The 22,108-nt window shown below is 39.8% G+C and overlaps 1 protein-coding gene across 7 annotated transcripts in view; it reads right to left on the bottom strand.

Moving 5' to 3' along the window:
- USP16 (ubiquitin specific peptidase 16) overlaps positions 1-21,860 on the bottom strand; it is a 31,494-nt gene extending 9,634 nt beyond the window's left edge. Inside the window, exons 1-14 of one of the 7 annotated variants that reach the window (XM_054468960.2) lie at positions 21,713-21,830; positions 20,713-20,775; positions 18,540-18,641; positions 15,741-15,919; positions 9,978-10,081; positions 8,539-8,642; positions 7,456-7,643; positions 6,505-6,600; positions 5,780-5,910; positions 5,368-5,455; positions 4,252-4,330; positions 2,837-2,928; positions 2,411-2,467; positions 1,339-1,515 (exon numbers count right to left, since the gene is read on the bottom strand). In XM_054468960.2, the coding sequence (XP_054324935.2) occupies positions 1,339-1,515; positions 2,411-2,467; positions 2,837-2,928; positions 4,252-4,330; positions 5,368-5,455; positions 5,780-5,910; positions 6,505-6,600; positions 7,456-7,643; positions 8,539-8,642; positions 9,978-10,081; positions 15,741-15,919; positions 18,540-18,600 (1,356 nt within the window). In that variant the 5' untranslated portion in view covers positions 18,601-18,641; positions 20,713-20,775; positions 21,713-21,830. Of the gene's footprint in view, positions 1-1,338; positions 1,516-2,410; positions 2,468-2,836; positions 2,929-4,251; positions 4,331-5,367; positions 5,456-5,779; positions 5,911-6,504; positions 6,601-7,455; positions 7,644-8,538; positions 8,643-9,977; positions 10,082-15,740; positions 15,920-18,539; positions 18,642-20,712; positions 20,776-21,712 lie in introns of all 7 variants that reach the window. The other 6 variants (XM_054468962.2, XM_054468959.2, XM_054468961.2 and 3 more) reach the window with 6 other exon arrangements.
- Between the last annotated feature and the right edge of the window lie 248 nt (positions 21,861-22,108).

Raw genomic sequence — 22,108 nt, 5'->3', positions numbered from 1 at the left:
TCTCAAAATTTACCCTACAGATGACTTATGTATAGGGTTATTCACTAGAGCACTGACCATTATAGCAAAAGACTAGAAACAACCTAAATCAATAGAGAAATGGTTAAATGAATTATGGCACAGCCATAACACAGAATCATGCAACTGTTAAAAAAAAAAAGGAAAGAAAGAAAGAAAGAATGGGCCAGGCACGGTGTCTCACATCTGTAATCCCAGCACTTTGGTAGGCTGAGGCGGGCAGATTATCTGAGGTCAGGAGTTAGAGACCAGCCTGACCAACATGGTGAAACCTGTCTTTACTAAAAATACAAAAATTAGCCAGGCACGGTGGCACATGCCTGTAATCCCAGCTACTCGGGAGGCTGTGGCAGGAGAATCACTTGAACCTGGGAGGCAGAGGTTGCAGTGTGCCAAGATCTCACCATTTGCACTCCAGCCTGGGCGACAGAGTGAGACTCCATCTCGGAAAAAAAAAAAAAAAAAAAAAAAGAATGAAGAAGTTTTACATACTAAAATGGAAAGGACTCCAAGAATCTAAGTATAAACAAACAACACAATCCAGAATGGTGCGAATGGTAAGAAAGGGGGGAAAAAACCAAGGCTGCATATTTGTATTTGCTCATATTTTCCAAAAGAAACTCCAGAAGGATACGTAGGAAAAAACAAAAATGTTTATCTTTGTCATAAAAGGAAAGTGGTGGTCGGCCAGGCGCAGGGGCTCATGCCTGTAATCCCAGCACTTTGGCAGGCCGAGGAGGGCGGATCATTTGAGGTCAGGAGTTTGAGACCAGCCTGGCCAACAATGGTGAAACCCTGTCTCTACTAAAAATATAAAAATTAGCTAGGCTTGGTGGCATGCGCCTGTAGTCCTGACTGCTCAGGAGGCTGAGGCACAAGAATTGCTTGAACCTGGGAGATGGAGGTTGCAGTGAGCAGAGATCGTGCCACTGCACTCCGGCCTGGGCCACACAGCAAGACTCCGTCTCGGGGGAAAAAAAAAAAACAGTGGTGGGAGGGGGACTTATTGTTTACCTTTATATATTTTTAAATTTGTGGGTGTCAATAATATTAACTCCAAAAATTAAGTTAATTAAACTGACTATAAATACTTGTTACAAGCAATGCAGGATTTAAAAAAAAAGAAGCACGACGTTTTCTTCACATATATTCAAAGCAATTTCCCTGCAGAGAATACTAAATGAGCTAAATTCTGTAATTGTCAAATGTAAGTGCTATATCTAAAATAACAGACATGTCTAACCAATGTCATTCAGACTACAAACTCAATAGTTCAAAATATAAAATTAGAAGCATATGATTTTCCTCCTAATTACCCACCTTGGCTTGCTTTTTGGCTTGTTTCTTTGCTTTTTTCTGTAAGTGCTTACTTGTTCCAGAAGGAATATCACTTCTCTCTTTCATGTAACTGTCATTATCTTTTTCTTCCTCGCTATCTTGATCTTCATCCTCCATTGTCTTTTTCAGATTTTTATCATTTACACTTTTCTTACCGCTCTTAAAATATAGATAACATAGGTCAAAAACAAAATTTTACAACTACCGTTTGGTGAAAAAAAATCCATACTATGTAAATATTTTTCTACTTCTATTATACACTAGCTTTTTTTTCCACAATATTTGAAAATAGATGAGACAAAATTTCTTTATCTCATATACTAGAAAGCAATCTTCACATAATGAGAAAACAAGCAAACAAAACAGCAAAAGGCAACATCACATGCAAGTGTAATAGAAATATAACGAAATTTATTAGATACATGCTGTGTCACACTGTAAATACGTCCATTTCCAAATACATTTTCTAAGTGACTTATATAAGTCACCACGGTGTATTCTTTTTTATTCTTTTCTTTCTTTGCATGCATATGACAGTTTCAGAAAAAGAGAAAATAAAGTTTGGTGAGACTTTAATTGCCAAGTAACAAGCCAAGGGTCTCATAATTCATACGAAGTTGAAGAATGATTTATCCAATACTCGTAACATCTCTTCTTTTTTCCTATTACTACTTAAAAGGAACCAAATTAAAACAAAATAATACTCTTTATTTAACATTTATGAACTTAGGTGTGTGCAAGGGATTCGTGATTAGTCTTAAATAACAAAAATAAGTATTAATTTTAATATAAGGAAAATATTTCCCTGTATGGAAACCAATCAAACTAATTATGTGTACAGAATTCTGAATACATCATCTTTTTTTCCATCCTTGTTTTTAAAAGTAGTTACCCTGTTCTTTATTCAAATCCTAAAAATCATTCTACCTCAAATTAAGAAAAATTTCTGCATGGGCTAGTAATACACAAACTTAAAAAGAGTAACAAGGCTTCCCCCCATAAAATCTTACAGGAAAAAAAATCTACTTGAATAAAATAAACTCAATAGTCTTACCTGATCATCCAAAACTGGGAGGGACAAATCAAGGAAAGATTCATGAACCAAGGAGACCTTAACCAATCAGAAAAGACAGTGTAAAAATATAAATACTGTAAATGTTACATAGTAAGATCCTCCCTGCCCTGTGGGATGGCGGGGGTAGGGGGTGGGTTTCAAAATAAACAAAGGCTTAAGAAAATTTGAAATGAAAAATTACACAACAATGAGGACTTTGGGTTGGGGGAAATAAATCAAAATGTTTAACTTCTTCAAGATTTAAGGAGTGCTGACATTTCCCACAAAGAACCATGCACATCTGAATAGCACCTGAATAGTTTAAAAAGATATCCTATGAAGGTAGAGATTTCTGCTTTTGAAATAAACAATTGATAAACTGTTGAATATTAGCGAATAAACCCAGTACACATGACATCTACTTACAGTTCTGCATTGATCACACATGATCATACTAGTTAGTTCACCACCAAAGATGCGGTCAACAAAACTTGGTATTGATTTTTTCTTCTCATAATCTATGGAGAAAAAAAAGTCTATCAATTACCAATTACCATTATATAATTAAACAAGAAAAGCTAAAACTACTTACCTAACTCTAAAATTTTATTTTAAATTTCCTGTCCCACAGACTTCTTCCTCCATTCATAATCACCGTTATTTTTTTACGTGATAGAAGTCAGTATTATATATTCCACCTCTGAGCATAACGTAATTGAACACAATCACCTTTTATGAATAAGACAAAAAAGTCCTTATCCAAGATCTAGTCAGTGGGAAGTAAACTGTGCAAGTCAGTGAGACTTCTATGTCTTTCTCTCTCTCTCCATTAGTATAAAATGAACAGCTCGGAGTAGGCTGAATGACAGTCTAGTTCCTTAGTTCTAGCTCTAACATTCTAACATTCAAGACTGATGAAAGATACCAGAGTGCCAAACTGGGAGAGAAAATGCATGTAACTTGTTTTGTGAACTCTAAGACTGAACTCCTTTGATATTTTAAAAACAAAAGAAAAACCTCGGGAAAATATTTCAAACAAAATCTTCCTTTTATTTTCCTATCCTCCCAGAAATAATCTTGATAAGTTTAATATAACTAAAAGCCATAATTTTACTATTTGCTCAGCCAATTTTCCAAATACATGAAACCTATAAGCATTATTCAAATGATAATTTATGCAGAACCACACTTTTCTGACAGAAAATGCCAGTGGGGGTAATTCTTTCCATTACTGGCCAGGCTCTAAAGGGCACCAAGGAGGCAAAGAGTTGCTATAAGTTGATTCAAATCTGTGCTTTATAATACAGTAGCCCTTAGTCACTTGTGGCTATTTAAATTTAATTACAATTAAATAAAAATAAAAATGTAGTTCCTCAGTTTCACCAGTCACATTTCAGGCGCCACATGTGCCTAGTTTCTTCTATATGGAACAGCAAAGATATAGAAGAGTTCCATCAACATAGGAAGTTCTACTGGGCAGATCTGTCCTAAATCTTTACATGCCACATAATAAGAACTAAGTTTGCTCCATGATTAATAAACCAACTACTGACAACTCACAGTAACAAATATAATTCATGTATTACTGCTAATTATAATTTTAAGCTTTTGAAAAGTAAAACTGTAATTCATCTTAGTTCTATCTTTAATACATAAAAAGAATACACCATGGGTTAAAACTGTTCACTTCTGGAGCACTGAATAATTTTTACTAATCAACGTTGATAAAGAGAAATTATACATTAATAATTGTGGACTTGGAAATACATGTGCCAGCAATCTTGTTCTAAGGTACAGAGGAATTCAACTATAGTGTTTTAGTTCAAAAAGTCAGACATTACCTTTAACTTTATTTTTTAGTTCTTCATCCAATTTTTCAGTAGAATTACCAAATGCTTTAAGTATTCCTTTACTCACTCTCTAAAAGTAATAAAATGGATATATATATACTATTAAATTTTAAATTTTATTTTCCTTAGAAAATATGTAATCAAGTCAAGAAAGTGATCAGGATACAGCTCCCATATTTACTAAATAATTCCAAAATCACATTTTCAAACTTAATTCAAGGAGCTAAAAAGGAATTACGCCACAAAGCAATCACTAACCATTGAATAAAGGTATTATCTTATCATTTCAATATCTTAAACCTCTTCAAACCAAAGCTTTTCAGAACATGCCCACCTCCTTTGAGAAGAAACTGAAATAGCTTGTCCTACAAGCAGAATGATTACATGACAGCCACAGGGTCGGACTCCAGTGCTTAAAGCCCAGCTCCATTATTTCTGGGGGACCTTAAACTAGGTACTGAACTTCTCTACAGCCTAGATTCTCAAGCTATGGAATAGGAAAAAATCACAGTATCCACCTCGCAGAAACCTTGTGAGAACAAAGGGAATTAATACAAAACACTGAAAACAGTGATTGGCATAAAAATAAGTGCAAAATAAATATTAGTTATTATCACTATTATTAGTACTCATTAATTCATATCCCCAAATACATTATTTTATATTCTGGCAAGTAACAAAAATTTTAAAATGCAACAAATGTTCCCTGACTCTTACAAAATGAAAATACTTCCTAGGTTCAAAAAACAGTGTTAAATCAGACTCAGAATTAAGAGTAAGGGTGTGCTGCACCTGGGTTTGGGAGAAATAATTTCCAATATTTGGCAGCTCTCTTCGTACAGGTTAGTACAACAGAATCTTTAAAGAACATTAATGCTGTAAACATCAACTAAACTTAAGCCATCATGAGAAAGAGAATCACTGCTAATTCTCTGGATTCATTCTAATGGTGAAAACATACTAGTTGAAAAAGCTGGTGTAAGAAAAAATTTAAAAGTATGATGGCCTTAATAACTAGCTTTCATCGTTTTAACTCGTAAGATATCAAATGAGACAGAAAGCTTATGAAGATAAGATTATAAAATACAATGGTCATAACATGCTAACTTGGTGTTCTTCTGCTCTCATCCCATCCAATAAATAGCGAAGCAGCTCCTGGCTGTCTTGCTGCTGATAGCCTTTAAACCGCACTGCTCTAGAGAAAAACAAAAAGACAGAAAAGCAGTCTTCAGTCTACTAAGATCTGAAGCTATTTTTAGAAAATCTTAGGATCATATCCAAAATCTCAGAGACTTCTGGTTTCTACAAATTTCTGTTTAGTCCACTAACACCCTTGGGAGATTTAACTATCACATAAAATATATTTTAAAATCCAAATGAAAAAAAGCTATATCTTTTGTATATAGAGGGTTGACTAAATGTAATGCTATTAATATTTTTATATTTTACTATTTAATATTAATATTATTTCTCAGCATCTCACTGAGGCACTGAAAGCACAATCGAAGTGGATACTCACTTTTTACAGACCTGAGAAAAGAGTTCTTTCGGTGTCACAACCCCCTTTTTGGTCTCTTGCATCTCATTAAGAAACTGGCTCATGGCTAAAGTAAGAGGGCCTGGAGGCTCAAGGTTTATTTCTAACGGTTCCTGAATATGGGAAAAGAAATTACTTCCTTCAGTCAAATTTTGGAATCACTGACTTTACTAAAATCTAATTAGTTAACATATACTGCCAATGTTCCTCACAGAACTGCCCCATTTAAAAGTTTAAAATGTACATCAAAAGAGATAGAAACTGTTTGGTCACAGACTGTCTTATGCAGAATTCAGCTCTACTATTTTAGTTTTAGATTATCCGGAACACTTACTATCTAAGAATTGAAAGAGCCAAAGCAAAATGTAAATAATAAAAATGGATAAGGCAATATTTATTTGGTTACACAGCTGTTAAGTCACCTTAAAGATGGTAAAAATAATAACGTAAGCCTAAGACTTCACAACATATACGCATTCCCAAGAAGGAAGCTTAACACTCGAGCATAGAAAAACAGAGCACGCACAGAGCAAACAGATGTAAAGGCTCCTTATAACTTCTATTAGCCTGAAACTGTTCAACTTAGCAGCCTAAAGTAAAACAAAACAAACAAAAACAGTGGAAATGAGTGTCAGTTATTTAAAATAATTTAGAAAACACACATTCAGAGAGGAAAGTTACAGACTAGAAAAGTTTAAAGAACATACTGTTAATGCCAAATCAGGTGGTTCAATTTTTACAATTGTTCCAGACATTTTCACTTCTTTTAGTAGTTCTCTAAGCACTGGTGTTTGTGACAAGTTCTAGAATGTAGGGTGAAAAAAAAAGAGAAAAATTATTTAAAGGCAAATCAACTCAGATACTTCTTAAGTATCTATTCTACCAAAACAGAAAATCATGACCAACACGGAAAACTCTATACTTGGAAAATGAAAAGTTACAGATGCTTCTCTCCCTACTCTATTTGGGTCATAACTACTTCAGTTCTGAGCTTATTCATCACCTCAGTGGGGCATTCTCCGACCACCCAATCAGAAGTAGCTATCCCCAATCCTCCACCATGACTCTCTCACAACCACTTACCACCACCTGTAGCTACGTATTTGCTTCTATACGAGGTTATCCTGTGTTTCCTCCACTCAAGTGCAAGCTCCATGAAAGCAGCAGCAATATTTCACTGCACCCGAGTGCTCATCAAACTGTTTCACTGTCATGCAATAAAACTTTCCTGAAGTTTTCTTTGGCCAGGCGTGGTGGCTCACGCCTGTAATCCAAACACTTTGGGTGGCCAAAGCGGGTGGACTGCTTAAGCCCAGGAGTTCAAGACTAGCCTAAGCAACATGGCGAAACCCCGTCTCTACAAAAGATACAAACACTAGCTGGGAGTGGTGGTGCATGCCTGTAGTCTTGGCTACTCTGGAGGCTAAGGTAGGAGGATTGCTTGAGCCCAAGAGGTAGAGGCTGCAGTGAGCCGAGATCGTGCCACTGCACTCCAGCCAAGTGACAGAGTGAGACCTTGTCTCCAAAAAAAAAAAAAAAAAGTTTTCTTTGTATACATAGAAATAAATTACTCAGCGGGGGAAAAACTCAATAATGTAAGTAGCAGATTCTATGTGGAAAAGGACAGTTTTTTTAAAGGGAAAAAAATGTCAATGTACCTGCATAACTGCATTGAAGAAACATGTGTTTCCCAAATTACTGAGTCCTTTCACGGTTATTTGGCAAGGAGAATTCATGGGAGGATTCTCTTTAGCCATGTTTTCCTTCTTTTCTCTCTCTTGTTCATTCTTACTCTCTTTTTCTAATTTTTTATTTTCAAGTTCAATATTTCCATTATCTTTCTCTGCTTTAAAAAAAGAAGAAAAGATTTAGCAAAATGTGTAATACAGTCATATCGAATGCAGAAATATACTTGGGAAACAGTACTAGAGTTTGTGAGTTTACCTAAAGTCATTCTTTCCAACCCACCCACCCATGTGATTTTAAATAGATACAGGTAAATTGCCATCCAAAAAAAACCCAATAAACAAAAAATACTCAGACCTAAAGTAAGCATTAGTTTGATAAATGAAACCAAACAGTATGTGCTTTGGTATAAATCTCCCTTTTTTACTGCATAAAAATTCTTTACAAATGAACACATCTTATCTTGTGAAATTAAGAATATAAAACAATCAAGAACATGGACATGAAATAAATTTTTTAATGAATTCTGTGGGTCAAAAATCAATCCTAAAGTAACAAACAAATAATTCTGGCTCTGACAAAGATACTTGTGACAATAAAAACTTAAAAAACATGCTTAAAGCAAATGCTGTTTGTCAGCCAATTAATTTAATTATGCATGGAAAGAACCTAAGAAATATCTGACCATTAGAAGGAATCACAAATGCTTTATGTTATCCCAGCAGACAGACTGAAATCTTGCTACTACAAAATGTACGACAGTAAGAACAGTGTAAGGCAGGTCTATAGGAAGCCTGGCTAGGGTTATGGGAATTACCTTAGTCTTAGCATTATTGGCCATTACCTTAGTCTATGGCCTTCATCACATCTGACTAGATCATTTCTCAGAGCCCTTCTAATACCTTATACTTAAACCAAAAATAGTTTCATAGTTTGAAATCAACCATAACTAATGTTACTCAGCTGTATGTAACGCTAGGTAGTGTAACAAATCTAAGTATCAGCAGATACATAAATCAACATTTGGTGTATATTAAAGAAACAAATTATTTTACCTGGCTTTGGAGTTGTAATGCCGGCTTGTTTTCTGACATAATCAACCACTTGACCCAATTGGTTTGAACTACAATACTGGACCTCATTATCACATATGTAACACCTGTGACCCAAAAAGCAGAGATGAAAAATGACAAAATGACAACTAAAAAGGGGGAGACAAATAATAATTCCTGGAATCAAAGTGTGTAACTGCCAACTTATTCTATTAAAGAAACTGAACGTAAAAATTCTGTTTTCCTGAAGAAGACTATGCATATTAACTCTGGTTTATTATTAATAAAATTAGCCAGAATTATGGCTGCATATAAGTAGTACAATGAAATACTCCAAACGTTTTACTTTACTGGTTATGACATTGAAGTCAAAAGATTTTTCTACATATATTTTAAAATACAGAATTACACTAACAAAAATAATTTTTTTTTGTTTTGTTTTTTGTTTTTTTTTGAGACGGAGTCTCGCTCTGTCACCCAGGCTGAGTGCAGTGGCAGGATCTCGGCTCACTGCAAGCTCTGCCTCCTGGGTTCACACCATTCTCCTACCTCAGCCTCCTGAGTAGCTGGGACTACAGGCGCCCGCCATCACGCCCAGCTAGTTTTTTTTTGTATTTTCAGTAGAGATGGGGTTTCAACGTGTTAGCCAGACAAAAGTAACAACTTTTACAATTGAAAGATGCCATTCAAGCCAGACACGGTGGCTCATGCCTGTAATCCCAGCACTTTGGGAGGCCGAGGCATGTGTATCACGAGGGGATCACAAGGTCGGGAGTTTGAGACCAGCCTGACCAACATGGTGAAACCCCATCTCTACTAAAAACACAAAAATTAGCCGGGCGTGGTGGTGCATCCCTGTAATCTCAGCTACACAGGAGGCTGAGGCAGAAGAATTGCTTGAACCTGGGAGGCAGAGGTTGTGTTGAGCCGAGATCGCACCACTGCACTCCAGCCTGGGCGACAAAAAGAGATTCCATCTCAAAAAAAAAAAAAAAAAAAAAAAGATGTCATTCAGTGAAGACTACTGTGAAAATGATTTTTAAGACGTAAAAATCTGTTTTAATGATGTTACAATGCAGTATCTATAACATACCAACCTGACATTTATTTTCATGCAAATTCATAGCCAAAATTTTATTACAATTTTATCTGAAATTTGTTCTTAGCGTCCCTATCTCCACTATATGCCTTATAATATCACAAGCAAGAAAAACAAAGGGGTAAAGATTCTTAAGTCTTCTATGTTACAATTTTTGTGTTTGTGCAAATGTCCAAGTAAAAGCTTCTCATAATACTGCATTCTTTAGCTTTGTGAAAGTGATGGTATTTTAAAACATACTACAAAAATTTTAAATTGCTTTCTTCTTAAACATATTTAAACATTTCCATTCTCTAATATTTCAAATAAGTTCCACCCAAGAGGCAGAGGAACTGAAACTCACCATACACTCCAGTTGTCCAAACTAAGAACCAGACAGTGAGGTTCAGATCTTGGCGTCAGATAGTGCTTCAAGGCATGCTGCTCCTGAGAATTTCTGCCACAGCCCTAAAAAAATCATAATCATAAACCTCAAAGCCATAAAAATTCAGCAAGAGGGGAGAATGCATAATCTATCATAAACAAGGAAGTGGCTTATGAAATTCTGCCATTCTTACAATCTTGAAAAGAAAATGTTAGACTCTAGAATCAATATTTTGTTAAAACTTAAATATGCACAGGCAACTGAGAACATTTAAGTCAAAGTATTTAGAAAACCATGCACTCGCTAGGCGCGGTGGCTCACACCTGTAATCCCAGCACTTTGGGAGGCCGAAGCGGGGGGCAGGGGGATCACCTGAGGTCAGGAGTTCGAGACCAGCCTGACCAACATGGTGAAACCCCGTCTCTACTAAAAATACAAAAATTAGCCAGGCGTGGTGGCGCACGTCTGTAATCCCAGCTAATTAGGAGGCTGAGGCAGGAGAATTGCTCCAACTCAGGAGGCGGAGGTTGCAGTGAGCCAAGATCACGCCTGGGCCTGCACTCCAGCCTGGGCAACAAGACCAAAAACTCCATCTCAAAATAAAAAAAAAGAAAACCATGCACTCAAAGTACTCTTCCTCTCCCACTTTCCAGCCCAAATTAAACCACACTAATGCAGTCAAGTCTGGTTTGGATTCCTTAACAGTCTCCTAAACATTCCCCTAACTTCAGCCTCCTTCTTCACATGCATATTCTTTCAGTTTAATGTTCCTAAAACAAAGCTCTGTTCATATACCATTCAAAAACTATGAATTGCTCTTTTAAACTCCTAAAAAACAAACCTGACATCCTCTGACCCCGACATATCTCTCCAGTGTTAACTCCCACATTCTCTTATTCACAAACCAACAACCAGCTAAAAAACACACTGAGCACTTTTCACAACTATGCAATTTTGTTCACATTATTCTACTTATCCAGAATGCTTTATGAACACTGCTACCTAACCAAATCCCACCCACTCTTCAAGATCTTGCTCAAAAGCCACCTCCTCCCAGAAGCCTATACTTATCTCCCAGATGAGAAAATACCGTCTCCTTCCTTTAAACAAATTCTATAAAACATGGTGTAAATTCCTAGTGGCATTCCTTATTTTTTACCTTGTACTAACATTATTGATATTTATATCCTTTCTCACCTGGTCTATAAATCCCAAAGGCTCAAAGCAATAGACTTAATCTATTACCAAATATTCTAGAACACAGGAGGTGGTCAAAAAACACTATTTAAACAAGTAAATGGGAGACTTTTACCTAAAAGATATATAGGCTTATTCATAAAAGAACATGACCAAAACTTCTGCTTCCAGCTAGTCAGATCACTGCTAAGAAACTTATCTTCACTGTGTATCTACTGGAACCAGTCTATCAACTTTTGGACCACAGTACAACAACCGGTCCTGTTTCCATTGCAGCCAGATAATATACTTTGGAGAAGAAATATACATTGGTAGTTTCTAATTCCTTAACTATGATCCCAAACACTATTCGCTTACTTTATCCCACTGAACGTTTAATTACAAAATAAATAAATTAACATTTGATACTATTTTTGAAAATTACAACATCATTTGAGATCATTTGAAACATAGTTGTCTTGAGACAACAGTTAAGAATCATTAGCTAACAGTGCCAAAGGTATCTAGTGGGAAAAAAGTTAGCAGGTTATACTGACATGTCGTATTCTTACAAATTAAAAAGGTAGCAAGTAAAATTTGTAACACAAAATATATTCTGAAAAACCGAAATAGCAAAGTATATTCATACTCACCATATGTATTTAAAAGGTTACAATTAAACCTTTCAAATACAAGTAAACAATATTCTTTTCTAACATACAGATTTTTTTAACTGACCACAATGAGATATCAGTATATAACTATCATGATGGCTAAAATAAAAAACCGTGACAATTGTAAATGCTGACAAAAATGAAGAAAAAGTGAATCATTCATACACTGCTAGTAAGAATATAAAAGGTAGAGTCACTGTGAAAAAACAGTTTGGCAGTTTCTTAAAAAACTAAACATTAAATTGCCATAGGACCCAGCAATTGCACTCTTGGACATTTATCCTAGAGAAATGAAATCTAAGTGCACACAAAAACCTGTACACAAATGTTAATAGCAGCTTTATTTGTAATCAACAAAAATGGGATCAGCCCAGATGTTGTCATTCGACAGGTAAACAGCAAAAACAAGCTGTTGTACATACATACCATAAAATATGCTCAGTAATAAAAAAAAAAGAGCAAACTTGATACACACAGCTTTGATAAATCTTCGGGTGATTATGCTGAGTGAAAAAGCCAATCCTGGCTGGGCATGGTGGCTCACATCTATCATCTTTGCACTTTGGGAGGTCCAGCGGGGTGGATCACTTGAGCCCAGGAGTTCAAGACCAGCCTGGGCAGTATACTAAAACCACATCTTTACAAAAAATACAAAAATTAGCCAGGAGTGGTGGCATGCAGGTGTAGTCCCAGCTACTCGGGAGGCTGAGGTGGGAGGATCACTTGAGCCTGGGAGGTGAAGGCTGCCATGAGCCGTGATTATACCATTGAACTCCAGCCTGGGTGACAGAGTGAAACCCTGTCTCAAAAAAAGAAAAAAGCGCTCCCTCCCCCTCCCCCTCCCCCTCTCCCCTTTCTTGGGTCTCCCTCTCCTTCTTTCTTTGGTCTCCCTCTGTTGCCAAAGCTGGACTGTACTGCCGTGATCTCGGCTGGCTGCAATCTCCCTGCCTCGGGCTCCTGTGATTCTCCTGCCTCAGCCTGCCGAGTGCCTGGGATTGCAGGCACGTGCCGCCACGCCTGACTGGTTTTTGTATTTTTGGTGGAGACGGGGTTTCGCCGTGTTGACCGGGCTGGTCTCCAGCTCCTGGCCTCGAATGATCTGCCCGCCTCGGCCTCCTGAGGTGCTGGGATCGCAGACGGAGTCTCGCTCACTCAATGCTCAATGCTGCTCAGGCTGGAGTGCAGTGGCATGATCTCGGCTCGCTGCAACCTCCACCTCCCAGCCGCCTGCCTTGGCCTCCTAAAGTGCTAAGATTACAGCCTCTGCCCCGCCGCCACCCCATCTAGGAAGTGAGGAGCATCTCTGCCTGGCCGCCCATTGTCTGGGATGTGAGGAGCCCCTCTGCCCTGCCACCCCCTCTGGGAAGTGAGGAGCGCCTCTGCCCGGCCGCCATCCCATATAGAAAGTGAGGAGCGTCTCTGCCCGGCCGCCCATCGTCTGGGATGTGAGGAGCGCCTCTGCCCGGTCGCCCCTTCTGGGAAGTGAGGAGCGCCTCTGCCCGGTCGCCCCGTCTGGGAGGTGAGGAGCGCCTCTGCCCAGCCGCCGCCCCGTCTGGGAGGAAGTGAGGAGCACCTCTGCCCGGCCGCCCCATCTGGGAGATGAGGAGCACCTCTGCCCGGCCGCCCCGTCTGGGAGGTGAGGAGCACCTCTGCCTGGCCGCCACCCCGTCTGGGAGGAAGTGAGGAGTGCCTCTGCCCGGCCGCCCCATCTGGGAAGTGAGGAGCGCCTCTGCCTGGCCTCCCCGTCTGGGAAGTGAGGAGGAAGTGAGGAGCGCCACTCCCCGGCCGCCCCGTCTGGGAGGTGAGGAGCACCTCTGCCCAGCCGCCCTGTCTGGGAGGTGAGGAGCGCCTCTGCCCAGCCGCCCTGTCTGGGAGGTGTACCCAACAGCTCCGAGGAGACAGCGACCATCGGGAGCGGGCCATGAGGACGATGGCAGTTTTGTTGAAAAGAAGGGGGGGAAGTGTGGGGAAAGGAAGGACAGATCAGATTGTTGCTGTGTCTGTGTAGAAAGAGGTGGGCATAGGAGGCTCCATTTTGTTCTGACTAGGAGAAATTCTTCTGCCTTGGGATGCTGTTGATCTATGGCCTTTCCCCCAGCCCCGTGCTCTCTGAAACATGTGCTGTGTCAACTCAGGGTTAAATGGATTAAGGGCGGTGCAAGATGTGCTTTGTTAAACAGATGCTTGAAGGCAGCATGCTCTTTAAGAGTCATCACCACTCCCTAATCTCAAGTACCCAGGGACACAAACACTGCAGAAGGCCGCAGGGACCTCTGCCTAGGAAAACCAGAGACCTTTGTTCATGTGTTTATCTGCTGACCTTCTCTCCACTATTATCCTATGACCCTGCCATATCCCCGTCTCCGAGAAACACCCAAGAATGATCAATAAATACTTCATAAAAAAAAAAGAAAAAGAAAAAAGAAAAAGCCAATCCCCAAATGCTGCACACTGTATGACTCCATTTACATCACATTTTTGATGAAATGACTAAATTTAGAAATACAGAATAGAATGGTAGTTGCCAGGGGCTGCAGAGAGTGGTGGCAGCAGGGAGGTGGGTATGATTATACAAGGGCAACACAAGAGATCCCTGTGATGTTCAACTATTTAGTATCGTGACTGTGGTGGTGAATAATCTACACAGGTGACAAAAGTGTACAGAATGTAATACACATGTACACACACACACATGCACAAAAAAGAAGTCAAACTCAGGAGATCTGATTGCGATTGGTGTGTTGTTTCAATCTTAATATCCTGGTTGTGATATTATACTCATTTTGTAAAATGTTACCACTGGGGGACTCTGAGAAAAATGCATAGGGATTTCTCTGTATTATTTGTTAGATCTGCACATGGATCTATAATAACCTCAATAAGATTTTCAATTTGAAAACGTAAAAAAAAAAAAAAATCCTGGCTGGGCACAGTGGCTCATGCCTGTATTCCTAGCACTTTGAGGGAGCCAAGGTCAGTGGATCACTTGAAATCAGGAGTTTGAGACCAGCCTGGCCAACATGGCAAAACCCCATCTCTACTAAAAATACAAAAATCAGCCAGGCATGGTGGCACACACCTGTAATTCCAGCTACTTGGAGACTGAGGCAGGAAAACTGCTTGAACCTGGGAGGTGGAGGTTGCCATGAGCCAAGATTGTCCCACTGCACTCCAGCCTGGGTGACAGAGTGAGACCCTATCTCAAAAAAACAACAAAAGACTGGCTATCTGCTTCATCTTGAAGCCTCATGACTTCATGACTACTGCCTAGTAGCCCAATTTCCTAACATATAAGCTTAACTTGCCACCACTAAGGGTAACTGAGAGACCCTGACTTTAGTACAACAGTAATAACTGTGAGCTGGTAGAGTAGACACTGTGATGTGCCAGCCAGACATGCCCTCACTGCCAAAGATCAAGGTACTACTCATTCCCCCAGGTGCTGAGAATGTGGCCGGCTGAGAGCTCACAGTCTAGTCCATCCATCCCCAGGAATCAGTCTCAACAAAAGGGAGCTGTCTTGCCCAAGGTTACTTCCTGCTCTAGGGACAGGCCACATCCAATGACTGGTCTATGCACAGGTAGAAAGGTCTAGCTCCTTGCCTCAATTCAGGCAAGAGATCACTGTGGGATTGGCTGAGACCCTGTTGCCACTGCCTCTTCATTCAACTTCTCCCTATGCTTAATCTTGCTTCCCTTACTTTTACTGATGTGGTACCAGAGAACACTCCACCACCTATACACACATCTCAGACTCAGAACTGGTTCCCCAGAGAACATGATCTATGTTACTAGTATCCTTTTATCCATACTGTACTTTCACGTAATACCTTCTAAAGTAAGTTCAAAGAGTTTTCTAAAATCCCATGTTGATTTTAAAACGTAAGCATACCTGATGGCCACATTTAAGACATAGCCAAACTGAAGGCTTTTCTTCTGTTTCTTCTTCAGCTTTATCTTTCACTTTATTGTCAGTCTTACAGTCTTGGCAGATATTCCATTCCACATTCACTAAAGCCTTTTTCAAGTTACCTTGTTCCAATCCTTTTCTAATGTGTCTGCACACAGGTTCTATTAAAACAAATAATAGACAAGGAATATATAAGGTCAAAAATGACTTTCTTCAGTTAATCTCAAAACTTACCCTTGATTCACATTTCAAAAATGAAATTTACTCTATAAACTGTTAAGATATTCTGAACTTAAAATTGTTTGATATTTGAATAATATGAGATAAATATGTGAGAAAGAGATTTGACACAAATTTGTGAAGTTTCGCTTTCTTGAAGTCCTAAATATAACCACCACTGTCCCCCACTACAAATTCATTTCAATTTATTTGGCTATTTCCTTTAAATTAAGGCCCTTTATCATATTTATGATTCTCTTTATCTTTGAAGATTTGTAGAAAACGTCCTTCATTCAGTCAATAATACACCTACTATAGGGCAGGCACTGTGCTAGACGCTCAGGAGCCCAAAATTGACCAAGTCACAGCTGTTTTCTTTGAGTAGCTCACATTCTGGAAGGAAAGGCAGCTAAATAAATTAATGTATAAGAATCTCCAAAACATGGTATAGCAGCACAAGAAGAGAAGGCTAAAGTCACCAAAAGTTTCACAGGGGAGGTAACATCTGTGCAATCCTAGAAGATAATAACAGTAATAAAAATTGCTGATATTAATTAAATACGTCCTATGAACTTTGTTAAATGTTTTGAATACATTATCCCATTTAATCCTTACAATCACCCTAGAAGACACTATTATTCCCAATGACAAATGAGAAAACTAAGATTTAGTGCCCACATAACTACTGAGTATCTATGCCAGAATTTAGACTCAAGTCTTTCAGACTTCATACCTCACACTTTAAACTGCGACCTCAGGGACTGAAGGGCAATCTGAAAATGCCAATGCCAAGAACAAAAACATGTAAAAGTGCATGCTGTCTCCCCAGATGATGGAGTTACACAATGTGCAAAAATGAGCAGCTGAACCTGAGGCTGAAAACTCTGTTGGGACCAAGATAAGTAAAGAGCTTTGCAAACCACTCTACAGTGCTGAGTTGTTTCAGGAACACTGGAGGTTTAGAAACTAGTCAAGTGGCATAATTAGCTTTATGTCCAATGATCTTGCACCAAGAAAAGAAATATAAATGCAAATGGGATCAGGTGGAAAAACTACCAAATCTCAGTAGTCAAAGAAATACAAACTAGAAAAAGAAGGTACCCTTTTTTTTTTTTTTTTTTTTTGAGATGGAGTCTTGCTCTGTTGCCCAGGCTGGAGTGCAGTGGTGCAATCTCGGCTCACTGCAAGCTCCGCCTCCCAGGTTCACGCCATTCTGCCTCAGCCTCACAAGTAGCTGGGACTACAGGCGCCCACCACCACACCCGGCTAATTTTTTGTATGTTTAGTAGAGACGGGGTTTCACCGTGTTAGCCAGGATGGTCTCGATCTCCTGACCTTGTGATCCGCTCACCTCGGCCTCCCAGAGTGCTGGGATTACAGGCATGAGCCACCGCACCCGGTCAGAAGGTACCCTTTTTTAACTATCAAATCAGCACAGATGTTTACAGATGATACTAACCAGCGCTGATGAAGGTTCAGGGAAATGGGCACTTTACTACGCTACTAGGGGGCCTGGAAATTAGTAAAACATGTCTGGATGGCAATTTAGCAACAGAATCAAAAGGGTCTTAAAAATGTTTACACCCTTCGATTCAAAAATTATATATGTGTATTAGGAAAATATTTGGATGTACACAGAGATTTAGCTATAAAGTTGTTTACTACTGAGCCATTCATGATACTAAAAAGTTAAAGATTACCTAAATTTGTAACAGTAGAAAATTATCTAAATAAATTGTGAAATATGCATCCATGGTCTTTGCTAAATGCAATAATATGCCATTAAAAATGTTGTTGAAGGTAGGGCACGGTGGCTCATGCCTGTAATCCCAGCACTTTGGGAGGCTGAGGCAAGCGGATCACTTGAGGTCAGGAGTTCAAGACGAGCCTGGCCAACATGGTGAAACTCTGTCTACTAAAAATACAAAAATTAGCTGGGTGTGGTGGAGCACACCTGTAATCCCAGCTACTCATGAGGCTGAGACAGGAGAATCGCTTGAACCCTCAAGGCAAAGGCTGCAGTGAGCTGAGATCACGCTACTGCACTCCAGCCTGGGCAACAGAGCCAGACTCCGTCTCAGAAAAAAAAAACAAAAAAGATGTAGAAAGTCAGGTGCAGTGGCTCTCACATGTAATCCCAGCACTTTTGGAGGCCGAGGCAGGCGGATCACTTGAGGCCAGGAGTTCAAGACCAGCCTGACCAACACAGGGAAACCCCATCTCTATTTAAAAAAAAAAAAAAAATTAGCTGGCTGTGGTGGGATGTGTCTGTAATCCCAGCTACTCAGAGGCTGAGGCACGAGAGAACCATTTGAACCTGGGAGGCGGAGGTTGCAGTGAGCTGAGATTGCACCACTGCATTCCAGCCTGGGCGACAGAGCGAGACTCTTTCTCAAAAAAAAAAAAAAAAAAAGTAGAAGACTATTAAATGACATATAGATACAAACATTATATTAAAATGCAGATAACATAACAATAATATGCAGCTTTATACCATTTTCATATTTTAAAACATACTCATTTAGAGATATAAACATTAAAGATTCAATCAATGAAATATACCTAAAGTTTCAGAGGAATCATCGATCGGAACAGTTTTTCCCTTTGTCCGTTTCTTTCCCATGTTGGCACTTTATGGATTACTTACTGACACAAAATAACAATCTAGAAAACAAGATAAAGTTAGCTTGACCAAAAAAAAAAGTATGTCTTATATTTCTCTAGGAGACAGTAATATAACTAAGCCACATATATTATGCATGTCTATCACACTGTAATTTACAAAGACCAATCACATATAATCATCTAATTTTCAACAGGAACTCAAGTAGATAGAATAGTTATCTCCCGTTTTTCATAGCATAGGAAAGTGATTCTTAGCAAGCTTAAGAGGTTTTCAATACACGTAAAGGTCAGGAGAGAACCTTGGTCATCTTACACAGATCTTGAACAGTTTCACAACTTGATACTCTTAGGCAGGTGACTCCTCACTACATACATGTGAAATAATGGTGGCACTTTAATCAGAAAACTGATTTTCTTCCTTTCTAAGCTACCTTTCTTAGCTCTGCAGTCTATGCAAATTAAACTGATAATTTCTCTAATAAAAATTAAAAATAATTCTAACAACCTCCTGAAGGGAGTTAGAAAATTTCCAAAATGGCTTCAAAGCCAAATACAAAAAGTGATACACTGTTGTGCATTTTCCACACCAGGATTTCCTATGCGTATCAGCTAAATGGAAATTGATTACAACTGCATTCTCAACTATTTACATTATTATATTATTGCCAAAACCACTTTGGAAGGCTATGACAAATCTAGCTGCACATCAAATCTTCACCTTTTTAGTCAACAATTCAAACTTAGAAAACATGAAAAGTGCTAAAAGTACATACAGGTCTACCTAATTATACAGAACTATAGATTTTAAAAAAAATACAAAAAATAGCACCCAAGTTCTTGCCTCCAATCCAACTCACTCTAATCGGTGTGGGAGTTCAGTACTAGATTCATCTCCCAGTTATGCCATTTTTATCATATCACTCTCTTGATTGAAAGCATTTAACAGTTTCCCGGACCACACTCCCTAAACTTTGCACTCATAGGCCTTTATAAATTCGGCCCCAATGCTCGGCTAATCCTGACTATTACGCCTCAACAACAACAAAAAAAACCACTAAAGTTATAACTATATAGTGCTTTTGATCTTCAAAGCCCTTTCACAAACATTACTACATTGGATTTTCATAACACTTTAAATAGAGGCATTTCACTCAAGGAGAAAAGTCATGAAAAAAAAATGGTGAAAGATCACACAATCGATGAGCTAAAAGGCAGATGTTGTCTGGGTGCGGTGGCTCACGCCTGTAATCCCAACACTTTGGGAGATCGAGGTGGGAGGATGGCTTGAGGCCAGAAGTTCAAGACTAGCCTGGGCAACAAAGCGACACTCTATCTCTACAAAAAAAAAAAGGTAAAACGCGGATGTTTGGGTTTCAAGACTACCACTTTTTACCTGCCAATCAAGTCCGTCTCTTTTTTTTTTTTTTGAGACGGAGTCTTGCTCTGTCGCCCAGGCTGGAGTGCAGTGGCACGATCTCGGCTCACTGCAACCTCTGCCGCCCGGGTTCAAGTGCTTCTCCTGCCTCAGCCTCCCGAATAGCTGGGATTACAGACGCCCACCACCACGCCCGGCTAATTTTTGTATTTTTAGTACAGACGAGGTTTCACCATCTTGGCCACGCTGGTCTGAACTCCTGACCTCGTGATCCACCTGCCTCGGCCTCTCAAAGTGCTGGGATTACAGGCGTGGGCCACAGCACCTGGCCAAGTCCGTCTCTTGTACTCCACTCCAAAACACTTCGTACCCTCCCCGCCTTGATGTCTTTGATTTCTAGCTGTAATATTCTATCTAAATCTTACCAATCTTGCAAGCTCTCCATTTCAAGGAAGCCTTAGACAATCATTCTACTCTAAATAAACCTCTCCACTGAACTTCCCCAGTATTTATGGTATGCTCTAGTCATCTTGTCCCCTTATCCCATATTCTAGTGAATTTCTTAAATCTTTAATCTGGGTTTATGTTATTTCTCTAAGCAGAATCTAAAGTTCTTAAAAAATAAATGGTATCAAGCATAGTTTTGGAACTGCCTATAATATCTAGCATAATGTTAGTACATAGCAGGTCCTGAAGAAATACTTCGTGCATTGAAATAGAAAAATAGAATAGTACCTGAGACATAAAGGATGATTAGAAGGTGCAAAAGTAGGTACATAAGAATGAAGCAAACAAGTTCTGGTGAAAAAGAAAAGGGTGAAAAATAAGAAGTCAGAAGTCTGCGGTAGTGAAGACAGGCAGCACTAGTAAATCTGGTTTGAGGATTGCAGCAGCTTAGACTCCATAGGAAAACTTGAAAGACGAATTGTTAATTACTGCAGGCAGAGGACATAGAGGGGTCACTCCAGTGCTGCGGAAAGAGCCTCAGTAAAGTTCTGACAACTATAAAGGCAACTAATGAGTCATGAGGAGAGAATACTGTGACTTCCATCAGCTATAAAACATCAATAAACTTAATACACTTTTCAAGTAGTGTCATCGGATGAGCATTAACGTCTTAGTGAAATGACTCTTCGCAGGACTCCATACAAAATCTAAATCAAAGATAGTCTTGCCGGTTCTCATATTATTCCAAGTCTCTTCTCTCTCTGCACTCCCAGTCTTCCCCTGCCTACTCGGTTCCATTAAAAATGTAAGCGTGTGGAAAACTCTGTCAGCAGGTCTTAACGTGGCTTTCAAGTTTTGTGTATATCAATCCTCTCCTAGGTAGAGTCAATTGGATAAGTGACAGATCCTGCTTTTCCTACCAGCCGTATGAACACGGCTGCAAATCCAGCCCCAACCCATAGGGTAGTCCCTGCCACGCGCCACCCACCCATTTGCTCGGCGCCTGCCACACCTTCCCTCTCCTCCCCTTCTAACTGCTCCGATCCCACGGGGGAACCTCGGGGTCCACGGGGTCGAGAAGGCCGCCAGCAGCGGCATCTCATTGGCCAGCTTCTGGAACTGACAGGACATGCAGCCAATGAGATCGCAGTACCGGAGAGTAGCCGGGTTACGCGCTTCAGGAGAGGGGCCTTCAAGAAGAGAACGAAGTTGGGGCGGAAAACAGGGGCTCTCCCAGCGCAGGAAGCCAGGCAAGCGACGACTGCCAGGTAGTGGGACCAGAACTCACCCACGGCAACAGAGCCCATAACTGCATCCCCTCATGGGCCTTTGGGCTGTGCAGCCAGCTCCGTCTTCCTCCTGGTGACGAATTGAGAGCGACGGAGTCGAAGCCAGAGTGACCCCTGGAAAGCAACAACTTCCGGAACGCGGCATTATGGGAAGTGACTAGGCCACCACCACCCCACCCCCCACCTCCCGGGACCATCGGCTCTGACGCTAGTAAATCTGCGCCTGCGTGCGGCTTGCGCCGGATGTTCGGGCTTAGGGGTTTGGTTGTCAGTGCGTTTTCTGGTCTCTGACATAACCATGAAGTTATACAAATGCTTCTGAAGTGTGGGCATCCGGTGGTGGTCTGAGCCTTGGAGTTTCCTAGATGGTTACCTTAACATTTGGAGGCTAAGAG

Source organism: Pongo pygmaeus, chromosome 22, assembly GCF_028885625.2.
Source record: "Pongo pygmaeus isolate AG05252 chromosome 22, NHGRI_mPonPyg2-v2.0_pri, whole genome shotgun sequence".
Classification (NCBI taxonomy): domain Eukaryota; kingdom Metazoa; phylum Chordata; class Mammalia; order Primates; family Hominidae; genus Pongo; species Pongo pygmaeus.
This window is presented reverse-complemented; position numbering and strand designations above follow the sequence as displayed.